This window comes from Leucopleurus acutus, assembly GCF_964270905.1.
Source record: "Leucopleurus acutus genome assembly, chromosome: 10".
Taxonomy (NCBI): domain Eukaryota; kingdom Metazoa; phylum Chordata; class Mammalia; order Artiodactyla; family Delphinidae; genus Leucopleurus; species Leucopleurus acutus.
Genome location: NC_139153.1, coordinates 91,163,769 through 91,179,803, shown reverse-complemented (window position 1 = coordinate 91,179,803; position 16,035 = coordinate 91,163,769). Strand labels below are relative to the sequence as shown.

General features: G+C 40.5%; 1 protein-coding gene across 6 annotated transcripts in view; it reads left to right on the top strand.

Annotated features, from left to right (window-relative positions):
* Positions 1-16,035, top strand: part of RNF144B (ring finger protein 144B) — a 154,207-nt gene that overhangs the window by 59,504 nt on the left and 78,668 nt on the right. For all 6 annotated transcript variants that reach the window (XR_014326512.1, XR_014326513.1, XR_014326514.1 and 3 more), the window contains 2 exons: positions 11,030-11,234; positions 13,146-13,290. Coding sequence is in view for 1 of the 6 variants with exons in the window: in XM_082848236.1 (XP_082704362.1) it covers positions 11,030-11,234; positions 13,146-13,290 (350 nt within the window). In the remaining 5 variants the exon portion in view is untranslated. The remainder of the gene's footprint in view (positions 1-11,029; positions 11,235-13,145; positions 13,291-16,035) is intronic.

The window sequence follows — 16,035 nt, the reverse complement described above, 5'->3', positions numbered from 1 at the left end:
TAAATACTAATATTATGAATGGGTTAAATGACTAACTGGTGAAAACTAAAACTCATTGGCTGGACTCAGATAGAATTGGAGAGATTGTTTTTACTCTGAAAAAAATGTAGAATCAGATTAGTGGCAGCTCTATATCTTAGTAAGAAAAATTATCATTAGTTTTGTCCAATTCTTATTGCCTACCAAGTTCTTTTTTAGTTTTTAGTTTGTCATCCAGTGTTTTAGTTTTCTTCTACATTATGTTACATATATGATTAGCTTGTCTTCTGTGTCTTTGTTTTCATCTGCATCTTTGTGGGGAAAATCTTTTGAACAGAAATGGTCCCAAATCACCACTCTGTTTACACCAAGCAGAGAAGTGTCAACTTGGCATTGATTCTGTGGATTCTGTGAATCCACTTTTCATCCATCTGTGATTTTTCCATTGGCTACTGCTGTGTTTGTGGGTTTTCTGTGTCTCTCTTCCAGTATTAACAAAGAAAAGGGAATACTGAGTTTGGCATGTGTTAGTGATTATTGCTTTACTCTCTTCTGGTTCTCAAAGCACATGTCTGATTATTAAGGCTAGAATTTTGTTTGTCTCTTGTTTCCAGAACCTACTTTTTCAAATTAGTTTTTTGGAAAGTTGGGTTAAGATTATGCATCTCTAGTCCTTAAGAGTTTTTTTCTAATTTTCGTGATCCTTTTTACTTACTGTAACTGCAAGTTGCTTCAGTTCCTTGGTGAGTGAATGTGTCTGTTCTTGGATATTTGTATAGTTACCAAGTGGCTAGAGACTCTTACAAATGGTTTAAATGCCATTATTGTTCTCCTTCATAAAAAAAGTGAATACAATAGGGCTTTATTTTCCTGTTATCATCCGTTAATCCTACTGTATTCATTCATGTATTCAATATGTACTTATTTATGTACTGAGTATCTGTGTGTGCCAGGTGCAATTCCAGATGTGGCTTCAAGCTATGGTTCCATTTTTCTTTGAAAGCTCTTTTGTTCTCAGCATTTTTCACAAAAAGCCTCCTTTTTTTAAAAAAAAATAATTAATTAATTTTTGGCTGTGTTGGGTCTTCGCTGCTGTGTGTGGGCAAGGGGGGCTACTCTTGGTTCTGGTGCGTGGGCTTCTCACTGCAGTGGCTTCTCTTGTTGTGGAGCACGAGCTCTGGGTGCGTGGGCTCAGTAGTTGTGACACGTGGGCTCAGTAGTTGTGGTTCATTTGCTCTAGAGCGCAGGCTCAGTAGTTGTGGCGCACGGGCTTAGTTGCTCTGTGGCATGTGGGATCTTCCTGGACCAGGGATCGAACCCATGTCCCCTGCATTGGCAGGCAGATTCTTAACCACTGCACCACCAGGGAAGTCCCTACAAAAGCCTCCTTTCATTTTGAGCCTTAACATTTATGAGACGGCTCTTCAAATTTCATCTTGCTCTTGCATTTGCCCTTGGTGAGATGCTCCCACTCCATCATTTCTATCTAATTATTAAGGTCTTATCTCACCAGAGCTCCTGTGTAGCTATTTGGTTTCTTTTAGTGTTTTTACTTTTTAAGACTGGGTGTTACTAAATGACTTTATCATGAGTTCAGTTTTATTTTTTAACACCTCCCATCTCTCATTAGTCACCTTCCTTTTCATAGTTTCTGATCACAAGCTCATTCTTATCATCTGTGTGTGTGTGTTTTCTTTTTAAGCCTGATTTTCTGGTGTTTTGTGGTAAATGTATGACTAAGTCTAGGGTTTCCTTCCCAAGCTATTCTGTGCTTTCAGGTGGTAACACTTTCTCCTTGGCTTCACACTTCTTCAACTTTACCATCCCGTTCATTTTGTTGATCATTTTTAAACCTAACATAGCACCCTCTAGATGTTATAGCTCTCCTCTGAAAAACTGAAGTGTCTGCAAGAAAAGACATTTATTAGCAAGTTGGGTGAGATTTCTAAAGGGACCTGAATAAGAGGCACAGTGTTCATAAGTGTTTTCCTCTTCCTCTCTGCAAGTCCATTTCCTCATCTATAAAATGGGGATAGTAATGGAATGATGGTCCCAGAGCTGCTGTAGAGAATAAATGAGTTAATATTGTGTATGTCACAGAGTGCATTCAATGAATTATTATGCCATTATTGTTATTCTTCTTGTTATTCATCACTACCACCCCCAAATCTTGTCCCCAGTTTTCTAAACTAAACTAAGAAAGAATCTTCCAGAACCCAGATCATGTCTTGGAGTGAGTGCACAATAATATCACTCTGTTTTCTTTTCATCTTAATTCAGATCTTTTTCAGTGTGTTTCCTTCCTTATTGTCCTAGATTCTAGAGAGTTGTATAGAAATTTGATAAGGCAAATTCCTTACCCCACCTATCATATCAGTTTCCTTCATACAGTATATTCTTACTCAAAGCATCAATCTGCCTTCTCTGAACACCTCCAAGGAGATTGTGACTTGCTGAGATGGAGCATTCAGAGTTGCTGCTTCAAAGAGAAAAGATTCCCATGGTGATGGGGGGGATTGAAATCTATTTAATAACATGATTGTGTTTTTACATAAATAATGGTGTTCTAGGAGTAAAAAGGCCTGATCCCGTCACATACTCACTAACCATGTGTTATGCAGACTCCTAACTTCTGTTGGTCTCAATATAACAGTGTTAGACTAGATAACCTCAAAAGTTGTTTCCAAGTTTGAAATGCTGTGGTTCTCATCAACTATCTTGAGAGCAACCCCTCTGCTGATGGCCACCTCTGTTTGGGTATTTACTGTAGCAGATGTTAATTCCAATCAGTTTAGTTTAATTGCATTTTAACTATCTGCAGAAGACCTTTGTTCTTTGAGATAGTAGAAAGCAAATTAATTTTGGCATAATTAAAAATGCAGTGGGTTGTAAAAGTTAAAACAGTTTGATTTAGCTCAGCTGATAATTAAATTAGCTTGAGTGCATGGCATTTCCCACAATAATAGATGTGCCTCCGATGTCTTTTTTGGTACAGCCTCACAATGGTAGAAGATGGCAGAAAAACAAGTTGTGTTAGCTGAGAAAATATCTAGCCGAATAAAAAGTAAGCTTCACATATCTAGTTCCAGGTGGGAAAACCAAGGGTCTGGAGTTTAGTTTTTGAAAGCTGAAAACAGTTATTGGGGTCAGACGTGGTCTGTAGGTTTCATGACAGTTTTATTTTCTTGGAATGTGTCTATGTCCTAATAATTGTCAGAGTATAGAAGTAGAAAATAGTTTTAAATAGCATTTCCTGCCTTATGTAATTTACATGAAGAAGCAGAATCTGAAGATCAAATAGTGGGGCTTTACTTCAGTAATCAATTCTAATTTTCATAAGTAAATTCCAGTTCAAGTCTGTGACTTCGTCTGTCTCTGATGTAAGTATGTTACAATTAATCACTTTTCAATCATGTCCATATTAAAGTGTTGAGGGTACTGTTCTCTTTTTCTAGGTTTCTGAGCTTTGCCCCATCTCAGAGCTGCAGAAAGTTTTCATCACTGCTGATACAGAAGAAATTATTTGAATATGCATCAGTTCTTTTTTTTTTCCATCTTTGGAATAGAAAATTGGGAGGAGGAAGAAACTGAACCTTAAATGTTTTGAATAGTGTGCATTTTGTTTATCTACATAATAACTGTGTTTCCTGAGCCCAAAGCCAGGAGGTAGAATTGAATTCACAGTAATAGTAATAAAAAGTGTTTTAGAAAGTCCTCCGTTCAACCCGGGGGCTCTCCTTCCCTTCAAACTCCTCTCAGATGATTGGTGTGGAGGAGAAGACAGCTCTTGTTTGTGTGATAGCGATTTGGCTACCACCTGGTATCCATTAATACGTTCCTTTTTGGCTTGGCTTCTGGGAAGTCCTGTTAGCTGCCGGGGCTGCCAACTTCTGATGGCTCTTCAGCTTTTTTCACCTTTTCTACCGCTCTGGCTTCTAGGCCCCGCTTGTGGTATACTCTGTTACCTAAGGTATATGAAGCAAAATGGTGCTCTTAATGGCACATTGGAATGTTAATAATTAAAAAAAAGCAAGACAACTCTTTTAGCTTCTTTTGACTTTTACTTGTAGCTGCTTTTCTGGGAGCCAGGCTGAAGGATAATGTGAAGGACAGGTGCCATATTGTATTCAGATCCCTTTTCAGTGTAACCTGGCCAGAATTGTATGTCTAGATCCCTGTTCTGTTGTGGGAAGCTCTTCTCCAAGAGACTCCAAGATGCCCTATACAAGTATCTCTCTGAAGAGTTGTGTCTGTTCTCTGAAAATATCTACACGCAGGGCTGAAGAGTATAGAACCTTGCCATAGATGCTTTCATTATCTTTTATTACCATAGGGAATTGATCTACAGATACTTTTTTTTGTTTTGTTTTGCGGTACGCGAGCCTCTCACTGTTATGGCCTCTCCCGCTGCGGAGCACAGGCTCCGGACGCGCAGGCTCAGCGGCCATGGCTCACGGGCCCAGCCGCTCCGCGACATGTGGGATCTTCCCGGACCGGGGCACGAACCCGCGTCCGCTGCATCGGCAGGCGGACTCTCAACCACTGCGCCACCAGGGAAGCCCTACAGATACTATTTCTTACGTTGCTTCACTCATTTACTCAATGAATACTATGTTCCAGGTACGTGTCTAGGTCAGTAGCTGTCAACTGGGTGACTACATCCAACTGCATCTCTACCAGGAAATCTTGACAGTTTCACCTTCAAACTATGCTCCACATTTTTAGTACTTCCACTTCTAACGTATATCATCTTGGATTAGACGTATCATCTTGGGTTAGATAACTGCAATAGCCTCTTACTAGATCTCTGTGCTGCCACTTCGTTCTGCTACCACCTATTTTTCCTACAGTAGCCAGAATAATCTTCTAAAAGTGGAAGTCATATCACAGCACTCCCCTGATCAAATGGCCTTCTCCTCCAGTGGCTTCTCACCACGTTTAGACCTTATCATCATCATCTGCGACCAGACCCTTGACGACTATCCCCAGATTATTTCCTGTGATGCTCCCCTCTGCTTACTTAGCTCCGTGTGAGACTGGACTGCCTTATTACATGTGTAAATCCCTTCTTTTGCATTATTTGGATAAAAGTTGGAAATCTTTCAGACCAAAAACCATGTGTAGGTTGGCTACGTATTCACGGTTCTCACTTATAGACTTAAATGTGATTTTTAAAATTGCACAGCTATAAAAAACCCTCAAAAACAGAAGTGATGTTTGCTCAGTATCATCTGGTTCTTACAAATGTTAACAGTCCCAAAGGCTTATCTTTCCCAATTCTAACCAAATTAATACTGTAGTCACTCAGTTGAAAGAGTAGAAAGTGTGCATTTGAGCTGAGCCGTCTCTGTCATGAATCAAAAATAGAGAAGGCAGAGAGAAAAACACATTAAGTATTCTTTGTGTCTTCAGGCCCAGAAACACCAATGTACCTTTTCTTCTCATTCAGAAATGTCCATCACGAATTTCTGCAGCGTGTGGCTGTTTGACTATAAGGGAGAAATCTCTGCGGTCCCGTCTGTACATCCAGTAAGAGAAATTGAGTCACTACTCCTTTGAATACTCATTCCCTAACTCCTTGCTAACTTAGTTTGCGCCTTACTTTAACATAGAAATATAAACTGAGAGGACTTTAATGAATTTGGCTAGATTGCCCCCACCCCATCCCCAACCCTCCTACCCACCAGGATAGTCATTTACTCTGCCTTTAATGGTTTATCAAGAAGGCAATAATGACACACCTTTTTCGGCCAGTATCTTTTACATAAGCAGAGCAGTATTTAAAAGTTGTAGGACATGCTCAAGTACCTGTGTAAAAAAAAAAAAATCTGTGCCCCAAAACAAACGTTCCATAAACAAAAGATATTGTATTGCTACTGTGGGTACCTCCTGTATGGATAGACGTTTCTCCAGGCTTTAATCATGTGATTCTAACTAGCAGGACTTTCTTTTTATTGAAATTATTTAAAAGGGAGGCTGATGGGAGAAGGGGGCCCCGTTTGAGAGAAGTCATTGGTTTAAATTAGTAGATATCTGGTCTTCCTTTTCTCCCCGAGCCCCCTACATTTATAAAAGGAAATTTTTTGATCCGCTGGGATGGAGGGGAATATAGTGAATGCATCCCATCTGATGGTACTGATTGGCCTAGTGAGGGGGGCTTGGAAGCCTGCTAGGGAGACCCAGAAACACCTCCTTGTGATGTGCTGTGTTTCTAAGTGGAACCTAAGCCTGTCCTCTAGGGTAGCTCTCCCTGGAGTTGAAGAACCCAGACAGATATGCAAGAAGCAGTTAATGAATAGTAAACTAGAATATATAACCAAATACTAAGTACTCTTTAGAAGAAGATGTAGACATTTGTGAATGTGACTTCCAGGATAAATACCTGTCTGTATATAGGATGTTCAGGAAGTGGGAAGAGTTGATCAGCAAATCTGTTTGAAAGAACCATCCCTTCTATTATAGTTTTGACTTCTTTTTGTGCTGTATGAGTTCTGTCCTTCACGTTCCCACACGGTGCTCCATACTTGTCTGTGCTGGAGTTGGTTTTATATATTTGGTTTTATATATTTGGAGTTGGTTCATATATATATGAACACATATATATATGTGTTCACTCTCAGTTTGGCTTGCTTTCAATGATGTATTGTAAACAGATTTTAGGGGGGTGGGGAAGGCTTTGATTTATAGTGCTTACCAATTTCTGTGGTGTAAATACTTCCACTGTGGCTGATTTCCAGCAGCCAATGTGATGTCGCTGAACATGGAGTTGGAAAGAGATGCAGTGGGTTCTTGTGAACTGGCAAGAACCCACTTCTGGAGGTGACTGCCAGTATCCTTGCTCAGTGTTTCCTCTAAGTGCAGAATCTTTATTCTAATATCTGGAAGGAGACTCTTCTTTCACTTTTACACCTTGTAAACTCTGGCTGCCTACAGAATTGCTATTCCAGGGATTTCTTTTTTTTTTTTAATCTGTTTATGTGATGCTTTAGCTGTTTCTAACTTAATCTCGTTGTGTTTCATCTCAGCATGTGTCACCTGCTTCGTACTGTGATTAGGAGGGACTAGTTTTACCTTCTGATTTTAGAGCTGATTAAAAAGGGAAACTTTAATTGTGGATACTTGGACAAAAAAGCATAAAAAACGTTCTGTATATAAGAATGTTTCTGTATTTTACAAACTTTCTTACTTCCATCCCCTAAGATCTGTTCACAGATATTTGTTAATAGTTTTATTTTTGTTATCTTGTGAGATGTTTTGTCAGTTATTACATAGCTCATTATTATTACTTTTTACATTGTATTTAAACATCTCTTTCCCTTCTCATACTGTGAGATTTCTCAGGAGCAAAGCCTCTATACACAGGGTGTCCAGTAAGTAGCTAAAATTGATCATTTGTTGAATGAACAACGAATAATAGACATTTGTCTAATTTTCAGTCTTATCATCACAAGAAGTAAGACCTGAGGGAGAAATTTGGAATAGTCCAAATTAAAATGAGAGTTGAGGCTTAGTCATGCCGTGAGCTCTATAAATAAGTAAAATCTAGGACTAAGTCTTAGATACCATCCATCGGTGGAGCAAAGGAAGCAGTATTAATGATAAAGGGGAAAGGAAGACTGTGGGAAGAAAACAGAGAGGCCAGTGCCTTAGATAGAGTTACAAGAAGAGTATCAGATAAAAGATGGATTGAGAAACATTTGTTGGATGTGACTAGAGGGATGTCAGTTGTACCTTTCAGAGAGCAGTTTATTTAATGTGTTGGGAGTAAAAACTTTGTTTTAAAGACTTAAGGAGGACATGAGGGGATAGGAATGGGAATCAGAGAATGTGGATCGCTCACCCAAGGATTAAGATGAGATAGGAAGTGAATGAATGTTAAGCATAGAGAGAAAGTAGGATTCTAGAAGGGATACTTATTCATTTTAATGTTAGAAACATTTTTCATCATTGCCCTTATAAGTGACACTTCATAAAAGAGGTTTAGTTTTGAAAGTGCTATATGTAAAAGTCCATATTTTACCAAGTTGACATCTTTTCAGATGTAGAGAGCCCTGATTGAGGTGGGTGGAGATCTATGGTCTAATATAGATCATCACATACTTTCAACACCAGGACTGATATTGGATGATTTTAGTGTGCACATCTATTGATGAGAGTCCCAGAAGGGAATTTTGGTGCAAGGCAGTTCAAGATGGTATTATTACTGTATGTATTATAAATCAGTTATTTGCAGAGCAGTCTGTCTATGCTTTTGAAAAACCCAGGAATTACTACTTTATATCAATAGGTAACATCCCATCACTGTGTCAGGTATATTGGAGCACACAAATAGAGTAAGAAATAGCTCTTGCCTACAGTCTGAAGAGAGAAAGACCATCTTTACGAAATGAATAGAGAACAGCAGTGAACAAGACGCATGTTCTGTGACTCCAAAAATTAAGACAAGCACGTGAAAGTAGGTCCTTTAGGAATGGATAGGCTACGACTTGGTAGAGAAGAGAGGGGGTTTTTAGGGGGAAGGAAAAGCACAGAATGAGAACTGTATATTTGGAAAAGAAGGTGAAACAAAGGGGAAATTTGAATATATTTCAATGTTATAAAAAGTAAATGATTTTCCAGGGGACAGCTTAGTTCCAAAATTATTTTTAGTCTGTTGTTCATATGCCAGACTGAAAGTAGCCTTTCAGTCAGCTTTGAACGGCTGTGTTCAAAGGCAGAAAGACCAAAGGACGATTCTTCCCCCTGTATCAGGGAAGAGATCTTGTCCCAGCAGCCCCTTGGTGGACCTCCTGTTGGCAGGACTCTAGTCACATACCCAAGCCTTAGCTGCAGGGAAGGCGGAGAAAGCAAGTCTCTGGAATATTCCACCTCTATAGAGAGAGATAAAAGTTCTCAGCAAGGATTGACAGGGGTAAGGATAGATATTGAGTAGATAACACTAGAATTGGCTGGAGTAGCCAATTTCATTTCTGAATTGAGTCACATCCACCTCCTAGTAACTCCACTTTTGGTGTTTGTTAAGCTCTATAGGTTATTCCTACAGAACAAGACTTCTAATGAAAGAAATGAGTAGAAGCCTGTCATGTCTCGCTTCTGCCTCTCCTTCCACACTCCTTTTCATTGTCACTTATGTGCTGTCATAGTGGAGAAAACTACAGACGATCTCTGTTTTCTGTGTCTCTGACTCTTCCCTAGCGTTTGCATTGGACTGTGTGTCATAGCTGCACTGCATACTAAGGCCCTTTTGTTAATAGGAGCTCATCAGAATCTTTCATTGCTCCCCTATTTATTGTTTCTGTTTCTATTGTGCCACCCAGATACCTGAAATAATAAGGGGGTAGAAACAAGTCAGAACATCTACCAAATAATTTTAATTGATTAGAGCTATGAAGACAGGCTGCATACTTGAATCTTTTTAAGGTGATCAGTAGGGATGCTATAAATTTTATAATATCTCTTAACTTTCCTTTCCTTTCCCTCCATTATCATCAAACTTTTAGAAGACCTGTGATTTAGAATGGTAAGTAGATATTTAAGGTGGGAATCCTTAGTGCTAAGTTACATGCCAGACTTCATTTCTTTGGGCTTAGTATTTGCAAAGCAGTTTAAAGAGTTTGGGAGAAAACATAAATGGTGTGGAAATCAAAGGTCACGGTCTTGAAGCATATGTGTGTCAGTGTCTCCTTAACATTTTAATCATCCTGTCCCCAAATTTTGGGTATCTTAGAGGGGTTCATCTCTCGGAGTCTGAGGACCTGTGAATCATAAGCTTCCCTTTTCTGATTATATTTGGCCCATCATTCTCTAATCCTGCCCTCCAGAATTATTAGATAAGAAAATAGGTTTAAGGATGCTCTTTTTGAATGAAAACCTATAATAAGCATAGGTCCAATTGTTGCATTTTCTAGATGCAACATTATTGGAGACAGTGTTTCCTGGAAGATTTCAGACTTCCCCCCCACCCCCGCCCAGTACTGAATTTGTAAAATTATTACCTTTAAAATTAAGCTCATACTTAATACCTTCATTTTGTTTTTGCACCATTCTTTGGGTTTTTTTTTTTTGCTTTTTGCATGGAAATTTCCAAGAATCGCAAGCCTTAAGAGATTTGAAACTAGAATCTCATCAGTTTAAAATTTGCAAAATACGTTGGTTCAGGGAAAAAAGGGCTACTCTACCTCTTAAATAACATCATTTTCCACATGATATTTTCCACTAAAGGTTATATGTTATATATGTTATATGACAAGAATATGGAGTCTGTTATTGACTAGAAAATGGAAAACTGAACAAGGTTTGTAAACACTCGCATAGAAAGACAGTTGCACATCTCCCAAACCGTATCTTCTTTTCTGCATGCCACATGGATCTAGCCAGTGTGGTGTATGATCATTTTATGGCCTGTGAAGGTCCCTACCTTTTGTTTTTAGAGCATGTGGGCCTTTTACAAGTCGTCCCTCACTAGCACATTGGCAGGGCAACAGAATATCCAGATTGACGGCTAATCCGACTTCTTGACTGAGCCACACCAGACACTGTTTGGTCCTAAAACTATTTGATTCTTCTTCTTTAATTTCTCTCTAAACAACAGAAGAAACCTCACTACCTGCTTATCAGTGCCTGAAAGGACAAAATCTTTTGTGGACTTTTTTTCTTTTGTTTTGGTTGGTTCTTCACGTCCAATTTTTCTCCAAGATGGTATCCAGAATAATTGTAGAAGGGACTTGGGCTTTTTGCCTGTTTTGAATGCTGAAAGGTGAGAAATATTCCAAGAGTTGTGCATTTTGGTTAGTAAGAAGCCTCCTTATCTGTTCATAAGGGCAATGGTGGCCTATTCCATTGAGTTCGTACTTTGGGAAGTGTGGCAGGGCTGGGTGACCTTGTAGGTCTGGATCCACTGTGAAGACCAGTAGTAGAAATCATCACCATTGGTTGTACTAAGCTTTCGTAAGTGTCGACCTATAAAAGAATAAATGTAGGAGAGAAAGCAAAGCCTCAAGCTTGAATGAAAGATAGATAGACCACCACATTTTCTTTCTTTACGCTTTAGAAGTTCACCTGGACCCCTACAGAACGTGGTGTCCTGTCGCAGACTGTCAGACAGTATGCCCCGTCGCATCAAGTGAGCCAGGACAGCCCGTGCTCGTGGAGTGCCCTTCTTGCCACCTGAAGTTCTGCTCATGCTGCAAGGATGCTTGGCACGCAGAGGTCTCCTGCAGAGACAGTCAGCCTAGCGTCCTGCCAACAGAGCACGGGTAAGAAAGGAAACTTCGTCTTGGGATTATTCACTAGTGTTCTTAGAAATATGTTGCTTGGAGAAGGAGTTACATTGTGATGAAATTTCAAGGTAAGTTATTTCCCTGCAGAGGTTTCCTGAGAAGTGTCTCAGGATTGGTAAGTTATTAACAAAGAATAACCAAATAAGCAAGTCTAAAGGGATTTTAGTTATTTACCCCCAGAGAATCTTCCAGATATGGCTGACATTAGCGTCTATATGAGTTTTGATTTCTTTTTAGGTAGGAGGCGTGTGGTCCCTTGGTTCTCCGTAGGAAGTCATGACTTTTGTCCACAGCCGTTTGCTTAGGTACCGTGACCGCCTACAATTGATAAACCTCATCCTTCCTGCTTGCAAAGAGGTGCAGAAATGATTCTCTTCCCTGACTCACTTGCCAGCTTGTGAGGTGTGCCGATCATATCAAAAGGAACACAGCAGTAGAAGCAACAGCCATTCAGTGTAGTACGCTGCTAAAATTCGTGTGTACTAGAGAAAGAGAGCTTATCTTTCAGTACGTTATGCTCTGAAAAAAAACAGTACTGAGGTTGAGATTTTGTTACGATGAGAAGCAGTGCACTCTGTACCTTCTAGGACGGAGGGTTTTTATGGCAGCAGCAGGGCCTCGAGTGAGAGACCTTTGTGTTTGATCCCTTGCTTTGCTTGAGGCTATGGCTCTTTTGCATCAGCAAGATCAGAAATACCATTGTTACCGTCCAGCTGGCTTAATCACCCAGCACCCTCAGAGCGTGGAGAGCCATTCTCCAGGAACAGAAATGCTACCTGGCTGTGATGCTGTGCTTGAACTGCAGACCAAACACATCAAGAGGAAAAAAAGAGCTAACACACGTGGCAGGCATGTGCCCGCTTAGCCAGTACCTGCTACATTGTCACTGCCACGCAGCAAGGTCCCCGGGGAATCACAGGACGATGTAAAGATCCTAGAGGAGAGATGGATTGAGTTCTGACATTGTCACTTGGTATCTGTGACTTCATGCAAGTCATTCAGCCTCTATGAGTCATTTCTCTATTTGAAAAAAAAAAGGGGAGGAATGAAAACGGTGGCTGTCCCCCTGCTGTGTAGGGTTATTATGAGCACCAAGTCCAGTCATAGGTTTGAGCACACTTTGTGAAACTGATGTTTCCACGTGCTGGGTGGTGGTTTTGATGAACAGTAGCTAAAATGCACCTCAGTGCTCTGGCTTACCCAGGCCTCCCTCCACCTCAGCTTGTTCTACTTATTTTCTACGCCCCTTGAGCCTGTGAGCCTTGCTGGCCTATTCATCTATTTGGAGCAGGTCTTTTCAATGATATTGGGCATTTATTTGAAAGAATTGATGATTGACTCCCTCCAATCCCCTCCGTTTGTTTATTTGCACAGATCATTAGATAGATGATCCCTACCCCCCTGTTTGATCCCGAGCTGTTTTTTCCACTTGTGTGGCAGACTTCTTGTACTTTTTATTCAGACAGGGTGTGCTCAGAGAATGAAAGTCTAATTTGGCAAAACAATGAATTCAATCAGCTGTGGAAAATACAATTATGTAATTCACTCAAAGCCAAAGATAAATAAATTAAGGTTCTTCTTTGTTTTGAGTTAACCGAACAACAAATAATCGGCATCTCTCCTACTGTTACCCGCACCCTTCTCCTGCGATGGGGAATCAAGCACAGATAGAAGAGAGTTCACTCCCTACCCAATAGGAGCCCTGGGAGTTCAGTTGATGACCATAAAGTTGAGTCTAGAAGAGCATATTTAGCTGATTAATTAATTATATTCAGCCCACTTTTCCCATAGCTCTGGTTAGTGCACACCTTGCGGTCCTTGCTTTTTAAAAAACCAGGCAGCATTCTCCGTCCCTCCCCTATAATTTCTCATTCATTTTGTTTCTAGGGCCCTCTTCGTGACCGAGGCAGAAGCCCCCATTAAGCAATGCCCAGTGTGCCGGGTTTATATTGAACGCAACGAAGGCTGTGCTCAGATGATGTGTAAGAACTGCAAGCACACGTTTTGCTGGTACTGCCTCCAGAACTTGGACGTAAGTCCCACCTGGAAGAGTCTCCCCGTGTGGTCCTTCTCTATCCCGTATCTGTGCGACAGCCGGTAACTGATGGGCTTTCCTTTTAAAATATTGAGCCTGTTCTTGTCCACCAAAGAAGTTTATTTTTCTTAATGAGACATCCTGAGCCTGCTACTTTAGATACCTCTCTTTGATGACCTTAGGTGTGTCACCTTAACTTTAAAGGCAGGCTTTTGTTTTAGGGACATTTCCTGCTTTGGGGGCATGGTCTCATTTTATTATGTAAAGGACTATTAGTGTAGTAGTTTTATATTGCTTTTGTAACCAACTACCACAGACTCGTGGCTTAAAGCAACACAAATTTACTATCATTAGTTCTGTCCATTGGAAGTCTGATATGGATCTCGCTGGATTAAAATCAAGGTGTCCTCAGGACTGCATTCTTTCTGGTGGCTCTAGGAGAGGATCCATTTCTTTGCCTATTTTAGCTTCTAGAGGCTGCCTGCATTCGTTGGCTTATGGCTCCTTTTTCCATCTTCAAAGGCAGCATCATCACATCTCTCTGACCCTTCTTCCATGGTCTTAGCTTCCAGAGTGATTCCCTCCGACAGGCTGGGAAAACTTGTCTGCTTTTAAGGATGTGTGTGATTAGGTTGGGCCCCTCTGGATAATGCAGGATAATCTCCCCCATCTCAGGGTCTTTAATCACACTTGCAAAATCCCTTCTGCCGTGTAAGGTAACATATTCACAAGTTATGGGGAATAGGCCATCGGCATCTCTAGAGGAGCAGTTATTCTGCCTACCACGATTAGATTGGTTTTTTTTTCTTTTTGAATTTAAGGAAAAAAGCCATTCAAATAAATGGCATCTCTTAATTACTATCTCATTCATTGGCGTGAAGGCAGGATCATTAGTTACTGCTTTCTCAGAGTTCCCTTCCCACATAAAGGAGTCTCGTCTAATTCTTTTCCCCCGCCGTGCATGAAGTGTGTCTTCTCAAATTCAGGTGCAGCTCCATTCAGTCCAGTGCTGAGGCTGATGGTAACCTCACAGTTAAAAGGTGATGTGAAGGATTGGAGAGAGTTTTTTCAATTCTAGTGTTTTACAGTTTGGGATGGCATAAGTTGCTTATAGATATTCCCTATTTTGACAATTGGACCCATAAGATGTGTTCATATCGGTGTAAGCCCTCAGTCATGGTTGGATGGGTGGCCGTTCTTTTCTCAACTTTTCATTTTAATTGCTTAGTTTGCTTTAATTTCATAGGCCATTTGTGTAGTGCTTTAGTATTATACACACTCAGTGAGCGAGTGCAGTTAACATGGCATGCATGCTGGCCACCACATGCCTGATTTTTAACTGAAAATTAGATAAGTTGTTTAGGCTGACATCTATGAGTAAGAATCTTAATCAGCTTGATGTCAGGATTTCAGGAAGAGGTATGCACTGGGGAGGAGAAGGTTGACATTTTAGACTCTAGAAGCCCAGCAGGTCAGATTGAAAGACATGTTTTCATTCTTTAGAAAATATCCTATTTATTATAACCCCTTGAATTACAATTATGTTTGATATTTGAGACCTCTCCTAATTACAAATGAACGATACTCTGGTTGAGGGTATGACTCACGATTGTACACCCCTCATGCTTTATAAATGAAAGAAATCTTTTCTGATTTCCGTCAGGTTTAACCAAAACAGTAATTGGATTCATATCCACTAGGAGGCTGAGCCCATGAGGTTCTCTTTAGGAGGCAAGAGAGTAAGGGAATAAATATGTGTGCCAGATCACTCCTTCCTTTGGCTGAAATATGTTTTGGGTATGGTGTTGCAAAGAACACAGTGTTCCGTCACTTGTGCTGTTCTGGTACGCGAGTAAAACGCTACAGATGTGAAATTGCTAGATACACAGCATCTTCTTCTGGTCATTGTGTTTTGAGGTTTCATTTTTCTCAGTTTTAGCCAGGGGGCATTGGCTTGTGGATAATGATGTTTTCCTGTAGACAAGTGTTCCACTTCAGATGGTGGGGTTGATCTTTGTTTATAGGAAAGTTTTAGAGCATGGGTCTAGGAGAAGGGTGGTTATCCAAAAGCCAAGCCTGAGACAGACACCAAGAAGAGTGATTTTGAGTTTTGCTGTGGGGAGTTGGGTTTGTTTCTGCCTTGATTCTCATCTCTGCTGTTTCAGAGGATGAGAGAGTCCTCGTCCTCTGCTTTGGGAACTTCAGAGACTTGTCCCCTTCATTTATATCTTCTCTCTCCTGTGACTTCAGCTTCCATTCTCTACTCTCTAACCTACCCACACATTCAACTGTATCCCATTTAAAAATGAGTAACGCTTTTCTCAAGCCTACATCTTTTCTTTACTGCCATTCTATTTCTCTCCTTCCTTTAGAAGCCAAGACTCAAATAAGCATAATCGCCTCTAGCCATTGACACTCCAGTCACTGCAGTGACTCAGATGGCCACTTAGACACACCCTGACTGCATTCTTCCAAGACTGTGAGAGATTCCTTTTGGGTAAAATCCAGTGCATACTTTATTCCTCATCTTACCTGGATTCTCCGCTGCCTTTCACAACTCAACCACCTCTGCTCCAGTGATACCATCTCTTCTGATTTCCCTTCTTTGTTTCTGGCCACTGCTCAGTTTCCTTTCCAGGTTTTTCCTTGGCCCTCTCTTAAATGTTTGTGTTCAATAACCTCTTCACTTCTCAGTCTGCACCCTCTGTCTGGGTAATCTCATCTACTTCTGTGGTTTCTTCA